This window comes from Dermochelys coriacea, chromosome 20, assembly GCF_009764565.3.
Source record: "Dermochelys coriacea isolate rDerCor1 chromosome 20, rDerCor1.pri.v4, whole genome shotgun sequence".
Classification (NCBI taxonomy): Eukaryota; Metazoa; Chordata; order Testudines; family Dermochelyidae; genus Dermochelys; species Dermochelys coriacea.
In genome coordinates, this window is record NC_050087.2 from 18,525,897 (window position 1) to 18,544,121 (window position 18,225).

The window sequence follows — 18,225 nt, forward strand, 5'->3', positions numbered from 1 at the left end:
CTGGGAAGGGAGGGGAATCTAGTGGTTAGAGCAGGGGGTGCTGGGAGCCAGGATTCCTGGGTTCTATCCACGGCTCTGGGAGGGGAGGGGAGTCTAGTGATTAGAGCAGGGGGGCTGGGAGCCAGGACTCCTGGGTTCTCTCCCCAGCTCTGGGAAGGGAGGGGAGTCTAGTGGTTAGAGCAGGGGGTGCTGGGAGCCAGGATTCCTGGGTTCTATCCCCGGCTCTGGGTGGGGAGGGGAGTCTAGTGGTTGCGGGGGAGCTGGGAGCCTGGACTCCTGGGTTCTATCCATGGCTCTGTTCCCAGGATGGGGGCAGTGCTGAGCTCAGGGCAGCCCCTTGGGTGCCAGAAAGTGGAAGTGGTGAGGTGGTGCTGGCTGGGGCAGGGCACTAACCCGTCCCATGTGCGCAGGGCCTGGACGGAGCCCCCGGGGAGAAGGGTGACGGTGGGGACCCCGGCATGCCGGTGAGTGATGGCAGCAATGTGGGGTGGGGGACACGCAGCATGGGCACCGTCTCCTGCCATGGGCTGGAAGCAGCACCCAGAGCGCCTGAGGGAGAGGCCCCGGGCCCCCTAACAGAGGGGCCAACAAATGATGTGTGGGGATGGTGTCACAGATCCACAGATCTGCGCTGAGCCCCGGCTTCCAGCTGTCCCGGGCAGGAGCCCCTCGGCGTGCTAGAGCCCCCAGGGGACCCGCTCTTCCTGCAGGCCTGGCCACGCGGCCCCACGGCCTCCGAGGCTGAGTCTCTGGGCCCCAGCCCTCCTGCTGCCCGCCGTGAGCTCTGCCTTGCAGGTCCGGCTGAGCCAGACGCCTGGGCACAGACCTGGCCCCTCTGCCGGGACCAGCACGGCTCAGCCAGGACTGGCAGCGACCCCCGGCCGCGTTCCCCAAGCAGCGACGGGCTCGTTAGCCCCCAGCCCCGGGAAGGCCCCAGGTTGGCGCAGAGCAGCGAAGGCTCCGACATGGGCCATGCGGCCGAGCGAGGTGTCACAGACTCCCAGGCTCCGAATGGCCCCGGGAGGAACCCCCCTCAGTGCCCCTGCGAGGGTGGCTCTCTCTCTCACTGGGTCAGGCCCTCCGGCCCCGCAGCCTCTTTCTTCTGTCCTTTGGCCCCCCCGCTGGCCAGAACCAGCTGCCTCCCGAGCTGGGGGGGCCTCCCAGTCACTAGTCGCTGGGTCCCCAATCTCCAGGCCAGTGTCTGTCCGGGGTCCCAGCTGCTAGGCGAGGTCACACCTGGTCCCCTGCAGCAATGAACTCCCCCTCCCACCCCTCCTTACACACGCAGCGTACAGGGAAACTGAGGCACGCAGAGTGTTCATGCAACCATAAAGAAAATTGCTCGCTTCATCACACCAGGGCTCCGCCCAGCCGAGCTGCTGTGGAGCCCACCTGGGCTGGATCTCTGGCTCTTTGTCAGTCTGGGGTGAGAGCTGCCAGGCCGTCCCAAAAGCCAGCACTGGAGCGCACAGCGAGGGCGCAGCCCGTGAGCTTGTCTTGGAGGGACGAGCACAGGCTGGCTGCTGGGGCGGAGAGCAGAGAAGATGCAACACATGTACGTTTGGGACATGAATTGTATCGAGCATCTCAGCCGCTCTAAACTGTAGCTCGGCCCGTGCGAGGCCGGACCTTGTGCTGTTTGCGAGGCCAGGGCGGAAAGCAGGGAAAGGAAATACAAACCCAGCCACGCCCGCAGGGACAAACCAGGGCAGGGGAGGCTGGGTAAGTGGTCAGCTGGAGACTGAAGGTTGGGTGTCTTCTGAACCCTGGTATTCAGCCTGCTTCACCATGTCCTGTCTGGGTCCCTGCTCCAGCCAGCCTGAAGGAAACAAACCAGTCACCTGCCCATGGTCACTCAGCTCCCCCACCCCCCGATTGGCTGAGCTGTGGGCCCACCACACCTTGGAGTTTCTTTATATTCAGGGTGAATGTCAGCTACCCCTAGGCGAGATCCGGGAGCCATGGTGGAGAGTTCTCTGAAAACACCATGCAATGTGCCGCATCAGGCACAGAAACTAACCGGATGTTGGGAACCATTAAAAAAGGGAGAGATAATAAGACAGAAAATATCCTATTGCCTCTGTATAAACCCCTGGGACGCCCACACCTTGAACACTGCGGGCAGATCTGGTCGCCCCGGTGTGGATGAGGAGAGATTAAAATGACTGGCACTGTTCAGCATGGCAAAGAGGCGACTACAGGGGGATATGACTGAGGTCTATAAACTCATGACAGGTGTGGAGAAAGTGAATCAGGAAGTGTTATTTACCCCTTCTCAACACAAGAACTAGGGGTCATCCAACGAAGTTAATAGGCAGCAGGTTAACACAAACAAAAGGAAGTATTTATTCACACAACACAGTCAACCTTTGGAACTCCTTGCCAGAGGATGTTGTGAAGGCCAAGACAGGGTTCAAAAAAGAACTAGAAAAGTTCATGGAGGACAGGTCCATCAATGACTATTAGCCAGGATGGGCAGGGATGGTGTCCCTAGCCTCTGTTTGCCAGAAGCTGGGGATGGGCGACAGGGGATGGATCACTGGGCGATTCCCTGTTCTGTTCATTCCCTCTGGGGCACCTGGCACTGGCCACTGTCGGCAGACAGGACACTGGGCTGGATGGACCATTGCTCTGACCCAGTCTGGCCGTTCTCACGTTAGGAAGGAGCTGAACTGTAGCTGGCCTGCAGTGTGTTGTCAGTGATGGGTTGTGTGGCCCAGTGGCCCGCTGGCCGTTAGGAAAGGGCCGGAAAGGGGCTGCTTGTGATGGCCAAGGGCAGGTGTTTTCTGTAGCTGATGAAATAAGGATCTGCCGAGAGACGCTCTTAGCGTCTCCAGAGTGGCTCGAACAGACAGCTCGTGTCGTAGGCGTTGGTTGCGGATCTTTTCTGATTGAGACGCTCCTGGATTGTTCAGGCGGGAGGCGGATCAATTGGAGGGGGTCGGAGAAGAGCCCCGAAGGGTCAGAAAAGCTGCCGTAGAGTGAGAGATGCCAAGAGCTCGATGTATTTGTGAGCACCAGGAAGCCAGGCTGGGGCCGAGCAATGGCCCATCCAGCCCAGCACCCTGGCTCTGGCAGTGGCCGGTCCACGTCCTCGGGGCCATGTACAGAACAGGGATATGCCCGAGTTGCCCCGAGCCTGGGCTGGCCCGTGACCATGTGGCAACCAGCTGCTGACGCAGCTGACCAGAAGGGTGAGGGGTGAGGATCAGCGCCATAGGGGGTGGATATTTGCACGGGGCTCTCCCATTGAACGCGCTCAGGGCTGGCGGGGGCAGCCAGACACATTCACCCGGGAGCGGGATTAGCCCCTGGGCCCATTCCCAGGGGCCGGGCGGCTCCTCCAGCGCTGGGTGTCTGCAGGTCTCTGGCTGGGCTGGAGTTGGACGAGACGGGCACAGTGGTGCCTTGGGGTCCGTTAGGCCCCAGCCTGACACCTGCCATGCTAGGCGTGTGAGCTGAGCCTCAGCATCCCTGCGCAAGGCCAGGAACCTCCCTGGGCTGTGGCTGCAAGGGGTCTATGTCTGTCCAGACGCGCGCACCTCCCTCGCCTGCACTGCGTAACCCTTTCCTCCCCCCATCACAGCGCAAAGTCCAGAGGGAAACTGAGGCTCGCCTAGGAATTATAAAAATGTTACAGAAAATTTCCACTTCATCACAGACACTGTCCCAATGAGGGGGACCCCTGCGTGCCCAGCACCTGTAACAGAGAGACCCCTGGGCAATGGGGGGGGAGCTCTGCATGCCCAGCACCCATAACAGAGAGACACCTGGGTGATGTGGGGGGACCCCTGGATGCCCCAGCACCCCTAACAGAGAGACCCCGGGGCAATGGGGGGACCTCTGCGTGCCCAGCACAGTAACAGAGAGACACTGGGCAATGTGGGGGGATCCCTGGGTGCTCCAGCACCCCTAACAGAGACACCCCTGGGCAATGGGGGATGGTGTTGTGCCTATAAGATGGATGGGTTCGCTCCCTCAGGGCCCCCTGGCACTGGCCACTGTCGGCAGACAGGACACTGGGCTGGAGGGACCATTGCTCTGACCCAGACTGGCCGCTCCCATGTTCTTAACCCCTGGGCTCTTACTGACCATGTGGTTTGTGTGCAGGGCCCAGCGGGCGCGTCTGGGGAACCAGGTCCTCCCGGTGCCCCAGGGAAGAGGGTGAGTAGGGGCTGCCAGTGGGGTTGGGGATGTGGGGAGAGGGGCCCAGTGGGGTCAGGGAGGAGGGGATTGGGGGGAGCCCAATGGGGTCAGGATCTGGGGGGAGGGGCCCAGTGAGGTCAGGGATGGGGGGACCGGGCGACAGGCTAATGGGGTCAGAATCTGGTGGAAGGGGCCCAATAGGGTCAGGGATGGGGGGATTGGGGGACAGGCTAATGGGGTCAGGATCTGGGGGAAGGGGCCCAATGGGGTCAGGGATTGGGGGACAGGCTAATGGGATCAGGATCTGGGGGAAGGGGCGCATTGGGGTCGGGGATCTGGTGGAAGGGGCCCAATGGGGTTAGGGATGGGAGGATTGAGGGACAGGCTAATGGGGTCAGGATCTGGGGAAGGGGCCCAATGGGGTCAGGGATGGGGGGATTGGGGGACAGGCTAATGGGGTCAGGATCTGGGGGAATGGGCACATTGGGGTTAGGATCTGGTGGAAGGGGCCCAATGGGGTCAGGGATGGGGGGATTGGGGGATAGGCTAAGGGGGTCAGGATCTGGGGGAAGGGGCCCAATGGGGCCAGGGATGCGGGGATTGGGGGACAGGCTAATGGGGTCAGGATATGGGGGAAGGGGCCCAATGCGGTCAGGGATGGGAGGATTGGGGGGCTCACTCCCCCCCAAGCCCCCATGGGGTTTGGGGCTGCCTGGGGGGTGCAGGTGACTCACTCGCCCTGTCTCTGTGCAGGGTGCAGTGGGGCCAGCCGGGCGTGAGGGTCGGCTGGGCGAGAAGGGTGCCAAGGTAAGGGGACCCCCCCCAGCCCCCCAGTGCTTCTGGTGCCTCGTCGTGGGTGCTGCCAGGCCCTGCCCCCCCCGGGCTAGAGCGGAGCCGCCCCTGGGGCCTGGGCAGCCCCCCGTCTGTGCTGAGCTGGCAGCCAGGGGCCCGTGGGCTGCGGGGGGTGTGTGCTTGGGACACCTGCCCCAGGGCTGGGCTGAGACCCACCCAACTCGATTCACTCCCTGCCCGGGAGCCGGTGAGACGGGGATCCCTGCCTGGTGCCGGGCTCTGACGTGGCATTTCTCCCCCTGCCCAGGGTGAGCCTGGCACCGAGGGGCCTCCCGGGAAGATGGGCCCTGTGGGGGTGCAGGGACCCCCTGGCCGGCCTGGCTCCGAAGGTCTGCGCGGGATCCCCGGTCCAGCTGTAAGTGCCAGCCGGGGGTGGGGCACAATGCGGGTGGGGGTGGGGTGGGCGAGGGGGCAGCTGGGCAGGGGGTGGCGGCTGGCTGGGCGGGTGGGGGTGAGCAGAGGGAGCAGAGCAGGAGGGCTGGATGAGAGAATTGAGGGCCGTTTGTATTGTGGGGTGACCCCATCTGGCTCTGGCGATGCCTGGAGCTGGCGGGGAGTCAGGGACTTGCCCTGTGGCTGGGGGCCTCGGTTTGGAGGAGCCGTGTCTCCCCCCCACATTGTACTCTCATAACTCTGTGTTTCCTCCCCAGGGGGAGCAGGGCCTGCTGGGGGCCCCAGGGCAGGCAGGGCCACCGGGCCCCATGGTAAGTGAGCTCCAGGGGCAGGGCTGGATGGCTGGGGGGAGGGCTGGGGGGGCAGGGCTGGGTGGCTGGGGACAGGGGGGCAGGGCTGGGGATGGGGGCAGGGCTGGGCAGCGGGGGGGAGGGCTGGAGGGCTAGGGGACAGGGCTGGGCGGCTGGAGGGCTGGGGGGCAGGGCTGGGGCACTGAGGGTAATGGCCTCTCGTCTCTCACAGGGCCCCACAGGGTTGCCTGGCCTCAAGGGAGACCCCGGCTACAAGGGTGACAAGGTGAGTGGGGCCCCAACGGGGGGCCTCCCCCCCACCCTACTCAGCCATCTCCCCTCCCCCTCCCCTTGCTGTCCTGGCATCACCACTCCCCCCAGTCTGCTGCAGGCCCAGGAATTGCACCCCCCACTCGGAGCCCTCCCACCCCTTGCTCCTGGGATCTGCCCCAGATGTGAGCTCCCACCCAATGCTGGGGCCACTGCTGCCAGCCCCACAGCTGCCCTGTGCCAGGCCCCATCACAGCCAGTGCTGCCCTCGCTGGGGGCTGTCACGGCGTCCCCGGGCGACGCTCGGAGCTGCTCCCCACGAAGCCAGGCAGGACTCTGGGGGAGCCTCCTCTCTGGGCGCAGCCTGTCTGCGGGACACACAGCTCCCCCGGCTCCCCCCTTCCTGGGTCTGACCTCGGAGCATCCAGCCTCCCCTGCCCCTCCGTGCGCTTCCCACAGCGAGTCCGCCCAGGCGGGGTCCTGGGGAAGCCAGAGGGTCCTGCCCCCCAACTCCACAGTCAGACGTGACTCTCAGCCAGCCAGTAAAACAGAAGGTTTATTAGACGACAGAAACATGGTCTAACACAGAGCTTGTAGGTGCAGAGAACAGGACCCCTCAGCTGGGTCCATTTTGGGGGGCAGTGAGCCAGACAACCCCGTCTGCACTTCACTCCATGTCCCCAGCCAGCCCCCAACTGACTCCCGCTCCAGCCCCCCCTCCTCTGGGCTTTGTCCTTTTCCCGGGCCAGGAGGTCACCGGATTCCTTTGTTCTCCAACCCTTTAGCTCTCACCTTGCAGGGAGGAAGGGCCCAGGCCATCAGCTGCCAGGAGACAGAGTGTCGGCCATTTATGTACCTGGCCCTTTGCTCTGCAACAATTACACCCCCTTATCCCACCACCTAGAGACTTAAGAAATGCCTGGGGAAACTGAGGCACCCCGACAGTATTCAGAGAAACCATTAAGAACAGTCCCACTTCGACACAGGGGGCCTTAACCCAGCGTCCAGCCCTGAGCAGCTGTGGGGTGGGGGACGGGAGCTGCCAGCACCCTGGGGGAGGGGGGTATAGCTGGGACCGGACTCCTGGGTTCTTGTCACACGTGCGGGGGTGCGTCCAGCTGTGGCCCTTCATTTGTTTTAATGTGTTGCCCATGCATCAGGGGGTTGCTAGGTTACAGTCTGCCCCCCACTGCCTGTGCCGAGGGTACTTACACCTGCCTTCTGGGGGTCTCTGCAGGGTCACATACCCATAGCCCCCCAGCAATACATGGGGAAACCGAGGCACACACAGTGTTCAGAGAACATCAAGAACATTCCCACTTTGGCACCGCATGTTTACACCTCTGTTATACTTAAAGTTCTGCCCAGAATCTTTTTGGGGGAATAAGTTAAAGCGCCACATTTATTAGTCATACATGTATCAACCAACGCTGTATCATACGCATATGATCGATATTACACTCCTGCGCTCACACACACACGCACACTCCCTCTTGTTGAGGTTACCAACTAGTTGCTCCCCGTAACTTCCCTAGCCAGGTAAGATAGATGGGGGAGGGGTGGAGCCAGGCTTCTGCTGATCCGGATCAATGCTCCCATGTTGACAAGACAAGAACCAGGGTCCTCTGCAAGACACCTCGCATTTATAGCAGCTTCCCTCTCATGCAAATCTGTATCAGATTCAAAATCTGTATCTGTGTCCATTGGTCCTTTGTGCTGCTTCCTTCTGGGTGTTGTCCCAATGCTGTTCGAAGAGGGTGTTTTCAAAGAAGGTGCTGGCTTCTAACCCTCAAGGCCATCAGTACGTCTGATCTTCTTTAAAAAGAACAGGAGGCCTTGTGGCACCTTAGAGACTAACAAATTTATTTGAGCATAAGCTTTCCTAGCCCACTTCATCGGATGCATAGAAAAAAAAACTTTTGTAGTGATAATCAAGATGGCCCATTTAGACAGTTGACTAGAAGGTGTGAGGATACTGAACATGGGGAAATAGATTCAATATGTGTAATGACCCAGCCACTCCCAGTCTCTATTCAAACCCAAGTTAATGGTATCTAGTTTGCATATTAATTCAAGCTCAGCAGTTTCTTGTTGGAGTCTCAGAGTAGCAGCCGTTTTAGTCTCCTTTTCTTTTTTCGTTGGAATCTGTTTTTGAAGCTTTTCTGTCGCAAAATTGCCACCCTTAACTCTTTTACTGAGTGGCCAGAGAGGTTGAAGTGTTCTCCTACCGGTTTTTGAATGGTCTGATTCCTGATGTCAGATTTGTGGCCATTTATTCTTTTGCATAGAGACTGTCCGGTTTGGCCAATGTACATGGCAGAGGGGCATTACTGGCACAGGATGGCATACCACTGTGATATATGCCATGATATATGGGCCATCTTGATTATCACTACAAAAGGTTTTTTCTCCTGCTGATAATGGCTCATCTTAATTAATTAAAAAAAAAAGCAGTACTTGTGGCACCTTAGAGACTAACAAATTTGTTAGTCTCTAAGGTGCCACAAGTACTGCTTTTCTTTTTGCAAATACAGACTAACACGGCTGCTACTCTGAAACCTTAATTAATTAGCCTCTCACAGTTTGTATGGCAACTTCCAACTTCTCTGTATGTAGATATATATTTTCTTACTATATGTTCCATTCTATGCATCCGATGAAGTGAGCTGTAGCTCACGAAAGCTTATGCTCAAATAAATTTGTTAGTCTCTAAGGTGCCACAAGGCCTCCTGTTCTTTTTGCAGATACAGAAACCTGATCTTTAGTGAGCCCACTTGACAAGTTTTACACTCTTGGGTGTCAGAGTAGCAGCCGTGTTAGTCTGTATTCGCAAAAAGAAAAGGAGTACTTGTGGCACCTTAGAGACTAACAAATTTATTAGAGCATAAGCTTTCGTGAGCTACAGCTCACTTCATGGCATCCGATGAAGTGAGCTGTAGCTCATGAAAGCTTATGCTCTAATAAATTTGTTAGTCTCTAAGGTGCCACAAGTACTCCTTTTCTTTGTACTCTTGGGTGTGGCTTCCATGTGGCTTCCATGTGGTTTCCATCCCCTCTCCAACTATTGCAGCTGTCTGGAGGCCCTGGCCTTCCAGGCCTTTACTCGTTCCCAGCTCCTTCAGTCACAGGGCAATTGATTAAAAGGGGGAAGATCTTATTCTACTCCTAGTGAAAAGACATTTTTTTAACTTTATACTAAGCCTCAATACAAAGTTTTCTACAGCAGGATCTGACACAAAGTTGTATGAAAACAGAGGCATGATACAAAATCATATGAAAGTTACGTGAAGATGCTTAATGCAGAGATTTATCTACACAACTGCCCAGAGTGGAGTCCTACGGGACAGACCCCCCCAGCTCTGTGGGACAGACCCCCCCAGCTCCATGGCACACACGCCCCTGCAGCTAAACCCTCTGCCCACCCCAGGGTCATGCAGGGCTCATCGGGCTCATCGGCCCCCCGGGGGAGATGGGGGAGAAGGGCGACCAGGGGCTGCCTGGCAACCAGGGGGCCCCAGGGCCCAAAGGAGACCCTGTGAGTATGTGGGGCTGCATGGGAGTGGGGGCTTAGGCAGGATGGGGGCTGTGCGGGGGTGGGGATCTCAGGCACAATATGGGGGCTGCATGAGGGGTGTGGGGGCTGCGTGTGGGGTGGAGGGTTCAGGCACGATGGGGGCTGCATGTGGCAGGGGGCTCAGGCAGGAAGGGGAGACTGTGTGTGGGGTGGGGGGTCAGGCAGGATGGGGAGGCTGCATGTGCCCCCCACATCTCCCAGCACTGGGGAAACACATCTGGGTCTGCACCATCAGCAGTGGGGTCCCCCATGGCTGCCGGTCAGCGTCTGGTCGGAGGGAGCGGAGCTGACATGTCCCTTCCCCCACAGGGCTTGGCTGGCCCCATTGGCCCCACGGGCCCCCCTGGATCCCCTGGGCTTGTGGTGAGTATCACACAGCCGCTGGGCCTGACCCCTCCGCGCCCCTCGCCCGCTCCAGGCCCCTCGCCTGCCCCCTCCGTGCCCCAGGGCCCCTCGCCTGCCCCCTCTGCACGCCAGGCCTGGACACACATCCTGCTCTCACAGGCCCCCCCCCTCGGTGCTGTACAACCCGGTCTGTCCATCTGTCTGTCCCAGGGATGGGGCGGGAGCTGGGCTGGAGACCCCCAGTGCCACCCAGGGACCCCTGGAGAGTGGCCCCCACCCATGCCCTGGCTCCGGGACCCCCAGCACCTCCCCATTGCTCACCCCTCCCATTCTCTCCACAGGGGCCGCTGGGTCAGAAGGGCTCCAAAGGGTCGCCGGTGAGTACCCAGGGCAGGGATTGGGGCTCCAGGAGGGGTGGGGAGCAAGGGGGGGACAGCCCCCAGACCAGAGCCAGGAAAGGATCCCAGGAAACCTGCATGGGAGGCGAGCCACCAGACCCCCCTCCCCACAGAGCCAGGGAGGGAACCCAGGAGTCCTGGCTCCTGACCCACGAGAGCTCTTTCGCAGCCAGAGTCCGTTGGTCCCTGGGGCCTGCTGGTGCGAGCCCTGCTCCAAGGAGACGATGGGAGGCTGTGGGGGAGGGGAGGGGGCTTCAGGGGGGGCAATGGGGAGGCTGTGGGGGAGGGGAGGGGGCTGCAGGGGGCGATGGAGAGGCTGTGGGGGAGGGGAGGGGGCTGCAGGGGGGCAATGGGGAGGAGGGGGGCGATAGGGATGTTGTGGAGGAGGGGAGGGGGCTGCAGGAGTTTCTGGCTGGGCGACTCCATGCTCTGACCCTCTGCTCTTCCTCTGCAGGGAGCCCTGGGCCCCAGAGGAGACACAGGACCCCCTGGACCCCCAGGGCCACCGGTGAGTGCTGGGGGGCAGCAGGGGGGCTGCTGGGGGTCAGCAGGGGTGGAGGCCCCCGAGCCTGGGCATGGGGGTGGGTCAATGCCCCTGGCTGGGATTCCCTTCCCAGAGGCCCCGGGGTGCTGCCCCGCACCCCTCACACCCGCATCTCGCCCCCAGGGCCGCCCAGCAGAGCTGCTGGAGCCCCTGCCCATGGAGCGGGTCCGGAAGAGGCGCCGAGAGGCGGAGGGGGAGCAGGGGGACCAGGCGTGGCCCCTGGAGTACGCGCCCGAGGGGCTGGAGGAGGTGTACGCCTCGCTCAGCTCCCTGCGCACCGAGGTCGAGCAGTTGAGACGCCCCCGGGGCACCCCTGAGAGCCCAGCCCGCATCTGCAAGGAGCTGCAGCTGTGTCACCCCCACTTCCCCGACGGTGAGCCAGGACCTTGGGGGGCGCTGGGGACCCCAGAGTCCGGGGAGGGGGTGCTGGGAGCCTGGAGTCTGGGGGGAAGGGGTGCCGGGACCCAGGGGGGCGCTGGGGACCCAGGAGTCAGGGAGGGGTCCTGGGAGCCTGGAGTCGGGGGGGAGGGGGCGCTGGGACCCTGGAGGGCACTGGGGACCCCGGAGTCCAGGGAGGGGGTGCTGGGAGCCTGGAGTCTGGGGGGAGGGGGCGCTGGGACCCTGGAAGGCGCTTGGGACCCCGGAGTCCGGGGAGGGGGTGCTGGGAGCGTGGAGTCTGGGGGGAAGGGGTGCCAGGACCTTGGGGGGCGCTGGGGACCCCAGAGTCCGGGGAGGGGGTGCTGGGAGCCTGGAGTCTGGGGGGAAGGGGTGCCGGGACCCAGGGGGGCGCTGGGGACCCTGGAGTCCGGGGAGGGGTCCTGGGAGCCTGGAGTCTGGGGGGGAGGGGGCGCTGGGACCCTGGAGGGCACTGGGGACCCCGGAGTCCGGGGAGGGGGCGCTGGGACCCTGGAGGGCGCTTGGGACCCTGGAGTCCGGGGAGGGGGTGCTGGGAGCCTGGAGTCTGGGGGAAGGGGGCCCTGGGACTCTGGGGGGTGCTGGGGATTCTGGGGAGAGGAGCTGGTGCTGGGGACCCCAGAGCTGGGGGAGGGGGCGCTGGGACCTCGGAGTCTGGGGGGAGGGTGGGCCCAAGGCTCTACTGTCTGATGTGGGTGCTGGGGATCGGGGGGTCCGGGCTGGGTCTGGGGGCACATCTGTGCCATGCCCATGCCAGAGGGTGAGACGGGGGCACCCCTCAGGAGCGGGTGTGGGGGGCAGGCTGGGCGTTGGACCGGCCCAGGGAAGGCCTCTGTGGCTGCCCCCCAACCTCTCCCTTCCTCCAGGCGAGTACTGGATCGACCCCAACCAGGGCTGCACTCGAGACGCCTTCAAGGTTTTCTGCAACTTCACGGCAGGCGGGGAGACCTGCCTGTTCCCAGACAAGAGATTCGAGAGTGTGAGTGGGGGGGTGGGGGGCAGGGCTGGGATAACGGGGCTGCAGGTCGGGAGTGAGGGGCACCGGCAGAGTTGGGGGGGTGAGGGCCCAGGGCTGGGCTAGCAGGGGCTGCAGGTCGGGAATGAGGGGCACCGGCAGAGCTGGGGGGGCAGGTCTGGGCTAGCAGGGGCTGCAGGTCGGGAGTGGGGGGCACCAGCAGAGCTGAGGGTGGGGGCAGGGCTGGGATAACGGGGCTGTGGGTCAGGAGTGGGGGGCACGGGCAGAGCTGGGCTAGCAGGGGCTGCAGGTCGGGAGTGGGGGGGCACCGGCAGAGCTGAGGGTGGGGGGCAGGGCTGGGATAACGGGGCTGTGGGTCAGGAGTGGGGGGCACTGGCAGAGCTGGGGGGGTGAGGGCCCAGGGCTGGGATAACGGGACTGTGGGTCGGGAGTGGGGGGCACCGGCAGAGCTGTCTGCTCCTCCCCCATCCGCTCCGTCCCCTCTCGCCCCCCAGGTCCGACTGTCTGCCTGGAGCAAGGAGAAGCCGGGGAGCTGGTACAGCACCTTCAGGAGGGGCAGGAAGGTAGGGCAGGGCCGGGGGGCCGGGCCCGGCGTAGGCGGTGGGGCTCGGGGGGCTCGGGGGGGTCGGAGGGGAGGGGGCGTGGGGAGACGGGGGCGGTGCTGGGGAGCTGGGGAGGGGGGCGAGGGGCGGGGCGGGGCGGGGGTTCCTAAGGCCGCGGCCCGGTTCTGCCCCCCCAGTTCTCCTACGTGGACGCGGACGGGAACCCGCTGGGCGTGACCCAACTGACCTTCCTGCGGCTGCTGAGCGCCGGCGCCCGCCAGAGCTTCGCGCTCAGCTGCCAGGATGCGGCCGCCTGGCACCCGCGCGGAGCCGCCGGCTACGCCCGGGCCCTGCGCTTCCGGGGCGCCGACGGGCGGGAGCTGGGCCCCAACCGGCGCACGAGCCCCGTCCTCGCCCTGCACGACGGCTGCCAGGTGAGCCTGCCCCACGGCCCCCAGCGCCGCCCTGCCCCACAGCCCCCGCCCCCAGCTCCCGCCCCCGCCTGCCCCACAGCCCCAGCCCCGCCCCCAGCGCCGCTCTCCCCACAGCCCCCGCCCCCAGCCCCGCTCTGCCCCACAGCTCCCGCCCCCAGCCCCGCCCCCAGCGCCGCCCTGCCCCACAGCTCCCGTCCCAAAGCTCCGGTCTGCCCCATAGCTCCCGCCCCACAGGGCCGGTCTGCTCCATAGCTCCCGCCCCCAACCCCGCCCCCGCCCTGCCCCACAGCTCCCGCCCCCAGCTCCGATCTGCCCCGCAGCTCCCACCCCCGCCTGCTCCACAGCTCCCGCCCCACAGCTCCCACCCCCATCTGCCCCACAGCTCCCACCCCGCAGCTCCAATCTGCCCCACAGCTCCCACCCCACAGTTCCTGTCTGCCCCACAGCTCCCACGCCACAGCTCCGGTCTGCCCCACAGCTCCCGCCCCCGCCTGCCCCACAGCTCCCGCCCCGCAGCTTCAATCTGCCCCACAGCTCCCGCCCCACAGTTCCTGTCTGCCCCACGCTCCTACGCCACAGCTCCGGTCTGCCCCACAGCTCCCACCCCCGCCTGCCCCACAGCTCCCGGCCCACAGCTACGGTCTGCCCCATAGCTCCCGCCCCACAGCTGCTGCCCCCGCCTGCCCCACAGCTCCTGCCCCACAGCTCCTGTCATGGACTCACAGGTCTTGCCCACTCTTGGCCCCGTGCAGTCCGTGGGGGGAACCCCCTTCAGTGTGACAGACCTTCTTGGGGGTCCTCTCTCTCTCGGGGTTCAGCCCCTCCACCTCCTGGAACTGCACCTCTCTGAGCCTTAGCCCACCTGTCTCTGCTGTGGGCCCCGCAGGAAGTCCCCTCGCTCTGGACCCCCGGGGCCTCCACCCCCCGAAGGGGATGACGCCCCCTGTTCTCTAGACCAGAGCGACTCTCGGCCAGGGTAACACAGGAGGGTTTATTGAGCGTTGAACCCAGCATTGGAAACTCTCCGGGCCTCAGGCCTGTCCCCCCCCAGCCCAGCACATCCCAGTCTCCCCTGCACCCGGGGGGCTCTGCCTGCCCCCTCCCTCCAGCCCCGAGCCCCCCTGCTTCCCAGCCGGGCCTCTGAGATCCCTGGCCCCAAGCCCCTCCCCCCCATCCCTTGTCTTCTCTCCAGGTGAATAGGGTCGTAATCAGGGTCCTCTGGCTGGAACCGGATGGTTGGGTCGCCGGGGGTCCTCGCAGCCCATTGTTTCCCCACTGATGACTCCTGAGTTGGGCCTCCAGGTCACCAGGCCATCGGCCGGGGTCCCACCTTCCCTCGCGGGTCCTCTGGAACAACCAACCCCTCTCCCATCCCCTCGTTAAACTGGTAACCCCCAGGGAAACTGAGTCGCAAGCCCTCTGCATGAAACCATAGGAAAACCAAGGGAAAAAAACCCCACAGGAAACAAGGAAACCAGGAATCTCCCCCACTTTGTCACAGCTCCCGTCCCACAGCCCCGCCCCACAGCTCCTGCCCCCGGCTTGCCCCACAGCACCAGGGTGCCCGTCCACGCCCTGCACGATGGCTGCCAGGTGAGCCGGGTCCCCACGCCACAGCTCCTGCCCCAGAGATCCTGCCCCACAGCCTGGCCCCACAGCTCCTGACCCTGGCCTGCCCCGCGGCACCTGTCCATGACCTGCACGACAGCTGCCAGGTGAGCTGGGCATGGCCCCCCACCCCATAGTTCCCACCCCACAGCTCCCATCCCACAGCTCTCACCCCCTGCCTTCCCCTCAGCTCCCGCCCCACAGTCCAGCCCCACAACTCCCACCCCGCTGCTCCTGCCCCACAGCCCTGGGATCGGGTCTGGGTGACCTGGCAGGGCATCTTCTCCAGGTCTGCCAGGAACCGGATCAAACCCGGCCGTGCCGTTCCCGTGGGGGGGCCTCTCCAGCCTGGGCCCAGGGACTCCTGCACCCTCACCCATGGAGCCAGGCCTTACACTGGGACTGCTCTCAAGGGGCCGCAGTAATTTTTGGATGGTCCCTGTGGCCATGGCTAGCCCTGGGGCAAGGCTGCCCTGCCCCCGAGCTGCAGGCTCCTCCTCCTGGCTGCTGGCCTCTCCCCCCAGGGCAAGGCTGCCCCTCCCCCGGGCTGTGGCCCCTCCCCAGCCCTGAAACTGCCCGTCTCTCCGCAGCTGCGCCAGGGCCAGGCGCGCATGGTGCTGGAGGTGAGATCGTCCCGCCTGGAGCAGCTGCCCCTGGCCGACGTGGCTGTCCCGGACTTCGGAGGCGCCAACCAGAAATTCGGCTTTGAGCTGGGCCCCGTCTGCTTCATGGGCTGAGGGCCACATGGAGCCCCCCAGGGACGCTCCCGAGGCCAGGCTGCCTGCCACTGGGCAGAGATCCCTGGGACCTGCTCCAGACTGCGGGGGGGGGCGGCTCCCAGGGCCATGCTGCCCCCCCATGGGTGCCCCTTCCTCACTGTCCCCAGGGCGCACTCAGGACTCAGCCCAGTGCCCCGGACCCTGCCGCTGGCCCCACCAGCCCCCAGCCCGAGCCCAGGGAGCCCCGCGGGATACCCAGCCCTATTAACGCTGCAGGCCCCCCCCAGGGCCGGTGCTGTGGGGCAGGCGGGCGGGTGCCCCTCTGTGGCCTGAACGGGGAGCAGGGCATGGACTGACCCCCCCATGGTACTATGATACCCCCAGGAGCCTGTTAGCAACGCACTGGACATGTCTCTAGCCAAGCAGCCCCCCCACAATGCCCAGCTGGGGCAGGATGGGCCCTGCGGGCAAAGCAGCCCCCCCCGAACTCCATGACGCCCAGGCAAGGGGCCCGATTGGGGAATCCAGGCCCTACCCCAATGAACAGACCAGCGCAGGTGCCCCCCAGCGCCCCTGCAAGAAGCTGCCGAAAAGCGTCCATCCATCCGTCCGGTGTCTCCCAGGGCTGGGAGGGGCCGAGAGCTGACACCCCCCTGAGACGCCTGTAACTCAGGGTGGAGCGCTGGACACCCCCCTTGACCCCCGCCTCCTGCCGGGCTCCTTCCCCCATGGAGGTGTCGATCCTGGCCCCTCGGCCTAAGGGTGAAGCTGGAGCCCCCGGAGCCATGACACCAAGGACCCACCCCGATGGGCCCCTCGGCTGGCAGTGGGGTGCGTAATGGGGGCAAGTATCCAGCACCTCCCGCACAAGACACCTCGGGGTTGAACCCGAGGGCAGCGCTGGGGGGGATGAGAGACCCAGACCTCACCCCCCCCGCTCGCTGGGCCCCCACGTCTGTTCTTGGCCACGTCGCTGCATCTTGGCCATGCGGTGCCAGCGCGGATACTGTACGATAAACCAACCTGTATGAAACAGCAGCGCCCAGCACCTCTCTCTGCCCCTGCGCCCCCCTCCGCCCCAGGCCTGCCCCACGCCTCTGAGCCCCCCGAACCTCCCACCACTGCCCCACACCTCTGTACCCCCTCCGCCCCAGGCCTGCCCCATGCCTCTGAGCCCCCCGAACCTCCCACCACTGCCCCACACCTCTGTACCCCCTCCGCCCCAGGCCTGCCCCACGCCTCTGAGCCCCCCAAACCTCCCACCACTGCCCCACACCTCTGTACCCCCTCCGCCCCAGGCCTGCCCCACGCCTCTGTGCGCCTGAACGTCCTGCCCCCCCATGTCTCCCCAGAATTCACCCAGTGCCTTGTGGTGTTGTCACGGACTCACAGATCATGCCCACTCTTGGCCCCATGCGGTCCGTGGGGGGAACCCCCTTTCAGTGTGACAGCCCTTCTCCCGGGGATCCATTATCTCTCGGGGTTCAGCCCCTCCACCTCCTGGAGCCGCACCTCTCTGAGCCTTAGCCTGCCTGTCTTTGCCGTGGGCCCCCTCAGGGAATCCCCTCGCTCTGGACCCCCGGGGTCTCCGAAGGGAATAATGCCCCCACCCTCCGATCTCTAGACTGGAGCGACGCTCAGCCAGGGTAACACGGGAGGGTTTAGTGAGTGTCTGAACCCAGCACAGGAAACTCTCCAGCCTCAGGCCTGGCCTCCCTCAGCCCAGCACATCCCAGTCTCCCCTGCAGCCGGGGGGGGCTCTGCCTGCTCCCTCCCTCCAGCCCCGAGCCCCCCTGCTTCCCTGCTGGGCCTCTGAGATCCCCAGCCCCAAGCCTCCCCTCTGTCCATTGTCTTCTCTCCAGGTAAACAGGGTCGCCTGGGCCCCCACTCCCCTCTTCTGTCCTCTGGCCCCTCTGGCTGGGACCGGCTGGTCAGGTCATCGGGGTCCCCTCCCCGCAGCCCATTGTCCCCCCACTGGCCAGACCCTGCTGGGTCTCCCGAGCTGGGCCTCCCGGTCACTGAGTCATCAGTCGTGTCCGTTCTCCAGGCCATTGGCCGGGGTCCCAATTCCCTCGCCAGCCCTGTGTCCCCACAAACTCCCTCTCCCGTCCCCTCCTTAAACCAGCAACACCCAGGAAAATGTGTCCCACCCCCTCGGCATTCAAACCACTGGAAAAACTAAGACCCCCCCCCACTTCGTCACAGCCTGTGAATGGGGGGAGGCTGGAGGGGTTTCTTCATAATGGGTGGGGCAATGGGGGGTGCACACAGCTGGGAGCTGCCTGGCCTGATACTGGCAGGGGAGGGAGCGGGGGCCGCCAGCCCCTGGCCTGTCTCTGAGGCTGGTCCCACCCTGGGGCTTCCCCAGCAGGTAAATCTGGGCTGGTGAACCCCCTCCCACTGCTTTCCTGACTTCCTCGGCGTGGGGGGGACTCCGGTGACCTTCCTCCCCCATCCCACCAGGCCCTGCTGCCCTGGGATGCAGGGAGCTCCTCTTATCGCCCATGGCAACGGGGACCGGCAGCCCCTGTAGCCATGGCAACCATCGCTGGCCTGCTGAACGAGAGGCCTGCCCAGCTGTGTGTGTGTCCCCCCCTGCCCCCCTGATACCCCAGCTCTGCCGGTGCCCCTCACTCCTGACCCGCAGCCCCCCGATACCCCAGCCCTGCCGGTGCCCCTCACTCGTGACCCGCAGCCCCAGTACCCCAGCCCTGCCGGTG

At 64.4% G+C, this 18,225-nt stretch overlaps 1 protein-coding gene across 1 annotated transcript in view; it reads left to right on the forward strand.

Annotated features, from left to right (window-relative positions):
* The window catches only part of COL5A3 (collagen type V alpha 3 chain), a 52,543-nt gene extending 36,005 nt beyond the window's left edge, over positions 1–16,538 (forward strand). The window contains 15 exon segments of the mRNA XM_038379054.2: positions 411–464; positions 4,111–4,164; positions 4,900–4,953; positions 5,246–5,353; positions 5,649–5,702; positions 5,914–5,967; positions 9,379–9,486; positions 9,835–9,888; positions 10,212–10,247; positions 10,723–10,776; positions 10,936–11,185; positions 12,093–12,205; positions 12,697–12,765; positions 12,942–13,178; positions 15,377–16,538. Coding sequence (XP_038234982.1) covers positions 411–464; positions 4,111–4,164; positions 4,900–4,953; positions 5,246–5,353; positions 5,649–5,702; positions 5,914–5,967; positions 9,379–9,486; positions 9,835–9,888; positions 10,212–10,247; positions 10,723–10,776; positions 10,936–11,185; positions 12,093–12,205; positions 12,697–12,765; positions 12,942–13,178; positions 15,377–15,523 — 1,446 coding nt within the window. The 3' untranslated portion in view covers positions 15,524–16,538.
* The last annotated feature ends 1,687 nt before the right edge of the window (positions 16,539–18,225 follow it).